Source organism: Coffea arabica, chromosome 5e, assembly GCF_036785885.1.
Source record: "Coffea arabica cultivar ET-39 chromosome 5e, Coffea Arabica ET-39 HiFi, whole genome shotgun sequence".
In the NCBI taxonomy this organism is placed as follows: Eukaryota; Viridiplantae; Streptophyta; class Magnoliopsida; order Gentianales; family Rubiaceae; genus Coffea; species Coffea arabica.
The window spans coordinates 224,362-227,507 of record NC_092318.1 but is presented as its reverse complement, the minus strand read 5'-3'; the positions used below and the strand labels follow the sequence as shown (position 1 = coordinate 227,507).

General features: G+C 38.5%; 1 protein-coding gene across 1 annotated transcript; it reads left to right on the top strand.

Moving 5' to 3' along the window:
• The first annotated feature begins 2,046 nt into the window (after positions 1-2,046).
• LOC140006397 (large ribosomal subunit protein eL27x-like) lies at positions 2,047-2,837 on the top strand. The gene has a single exon (XM_072048211.1). The coding sequence runs from the start codon at positions 2,185-2,187 to the stop codon at positions 2,590-2,592; it is 408 nt and encodes a 135-aa protein (XP_071904312.1). The 5' UTR covers positions 2,047-2,184; the 3' UTR covers positions 2,593-2,837.
• The last annotated feature ends 309 nt before the right edge of the window (positions 2,838-3,146 follow it).

The window sequence follows — 3,146 nt, the reverse complement described above, 5'->3', positions numbered from 1 at the left end:
TCAGCTGTCTATACATTATATTGTTGATTGTTCTCGCTTCTCATTCGGGCCCTCTTCCTTTCCTTTTTCTAAAGATCTGCTCTAGTCGAGATACAGAGACTCATATAAGTATTGGCGTTGAATATCATCAACACAGTCTACATAACGAATGATGGACCAGTTACATATTAGAGTGTAGCGCGAGCAAGTGGTCTTGGATGATTGATGATGATGATGAATGAAACTTACAATGACACCATTTTGAATGAATTTTAATTCTGTTTGATTTGCAAAATGGGCAAAGTTTAAAGAAGACGAGAGGGCAAAACATGTGCTTTACCGATGGATAAATTCTAACAAAGTTGCTGTACGTTTTTGGAGTATAAATAAATGAAAAAAGTCGCAATGTGTCCCGCTTGAAGTTTGGGAATATTGGTCCAGATTTTTATAAAAATTTCCAACCACCTTCTGGCAATGCCAAAAATTTAAGAAAACCTCTAATCTTTAGATGATTCTTTCTTGTTTGGAACTTGGATGAATTTTTCTCATGACGTGACCATTGAAAGGACTGTAGCACGGCACGTACCTGAAACACGTCACCTACCTGAAATAAGAGTGCAAACGAGTTGAATTCAATCAAATTGAAATAAGAGTGCAAACGAGTTGAATTCAATCAAATAACTCGCGAGTTTGCTTAGTTAAAACTTGTGTTCGAACTTGTGGTGCAAGCGAGTCAAATTCAATCAAGTCAAATTCAATCAAATAACTCGCAAGTTTGCTTAGTTAAAACGAGCCGAATTTCAGTTTAGAAGTGCAAACGAGTCGAGTTTTGACCTAATCGATCCGAGTCTCAACTTAATTTTATGAAACTTAAGTTCGAATTCGAACTCGATGATCTCAAACTGTAAAGCTCAAGGTCGAGCTTGAGCTTAAAAAATTATTATTATTATTATTATTTTTTAAAAAATGAATAAAATAATAATTTTTTTAACAAATAATAAAATATTAGAAATATATATGTAATTTTATTATTAAAATTAAAAATAATATATATATGTATAAAATCGAACCGGCTCGTGAGCTAACAAGTTGATTATCTTCGAGCTCAAATTCGACTTGACTCGAGTTTGATGTTGATTGAGTTTGAGTTGAACTTGGATTCAAGTTGCTCACGACTGGCTCGATTCATTTGTAACTCTAATCAAGTTTGAGCTCAGTTAAAACTTGTGTTCGAATTCGTATTGATCGAGTTCGAGTTTGAATAATAAAACTTGAATTCAAACTCGTATTGACCGAGTTCAAATTCGAACAACTCTAACTACTTGACAAGTCGAGATCAAGTTTGATATATGGAACTCGACTCAAAAGCCCGTCAACTCAATCGAGTTTCACATATATATGTTTTTGTTTTAATTTTTTTTATTTATTAGTATGAAATGTCTAATTTATTCCTTGTTTAAAATTGTATAAAATATAAATTTATATTTTTTAAACTTGATTAGCTCCGATTATGTTCGATTAAACTCGAAATAAACTCAATTAGGCTTGATAAGCACGAGCACGAGCTCAAGTAATACAAAATAAAATCGAGTTCGAACTGGAACTTAACTTCCAAGAGTTCGAGTTTGAACTCAAATTCGAGTCTAAATTTTTTAGCTTGAATCAGACTCAAGTAGTGATTCGACTCAATTATACCCCTAGGCTAAAGTTTCAAATTGGCACAAGTCAAACCAAAGCTCGTTGAGGGGTGGATTGCCAAACTTTGGGCTCAAAAACTAACCCATCACCATAATAAACAAGATATGCATAAATTTCAAAGAAAAAAAACTTTGATCGCGACAAACAAACAGCTCATTTGGTGATTATACCAATTCACCGAAAAATTTCATCATCAAATTCGCGTCCCCTCCCAAAAAAATTACACAGATGCACAAGTGCCCCTAAACACATTTCGTTAAGGCCTTGAAGTCAGGAGACCCATGAAGTGAAAAAACGACCCAGCCCCAAAGGCCCATTAGTCAATACGAGCTTATTAGGGTTTCAAACAGACGACCCATTTTCCACTGCCTCCACACCGATATAAAGCTCGCGTTGCTAGGGTTTTAACCCTCGCTGGGAGAAGAGACTTAACTCCAAAAAGAAAAAAACAGAAGCAGAGAGAAGGGAAGAAAGCGAGAGCGGCGGAGCTCGGAAGCGAGATATAAGATGGTGAAGTTCCTGAAGCAAAACAAGGCCGTGATAATGCTCCAAGGCCGTTACGCTGGCCGCAAGGGAGTGATCGTGAGGTCGTTCGACGACGGAACCCGGGACCGCCCCTACGGCCACTGCCTGGTCGCCGGAATCTCCAAGTACCCCAAGAAGGTCATCCGGAAGGACTCCGCCAAGAAGCAGGCCAAGAAGTCCAGGGTCAAGTGCTTCATCAAGCTCGTCAACTACAACCACATCATGCCTACCCGCTACACCCTGGACGTCGATCTCAAGGACATTGTCACCGGCGACTGCCTCCAGTCCCGCGACAAGAAGGTCACCGCTGCCAAGGAGGCGAAGACCCGCTTCGAGGAGAGGTTCAAGACCGGTAAAAACCGCTGGTTCTTTACCAAGCTTAGGTTCTGAGGAGGAGAGGATCTCCCCCTTGTCTTTCTTTATACATCGTTGCTTATTTTGATAGGACTTGAGCAGAATTGTTATCTATCTAGAAGTTATTTAAAGCATTTCCCTGCTCTGCTCGGCTCTGCTCGTGAATGATTTTGTTTGCTTTGCAGTACTCAGTTTTGGTTTTTTAATTTCCCTGAAACTCTTGTATTCTGATAAATACTACTCCCTGTTTTAGAATTATCATTTCCTGAAAATTGTCATCATGCTCGTTTGGCTCGTGGGCTGAATTCCTATTGCCTATTTTATTGGTGGGTTATTCGTTTGAATAATTATTAGGTATTACTCATGTTGATGATTTTACGCTCTCTCTCTCTAGTTAGTAAGAAGGTGGAGTGTTGGCAACTTAACCGTATTAAGGGTGCATAGTCATTGTACCCACATCCTTAATGCTTGTATTGTCACCCCATTCTTCGTGCATCATTCATGAAAGTGGTTTAATTGGCTAAAAAAAAGTTTACACACTCTCTTGGTAGCCCTCAAATGACATTTAGATATCTCAGTTGGCAAGTTCT

Coding starts and splice junctions, on each gene's coding strand:
- LOC140006397 (XM_072048211.1), top strand. CDS start 2,185: ATGGTGAAGTTCCTGAAGCAAAACAAGGCCGTGATAATGCTCCAAGGC.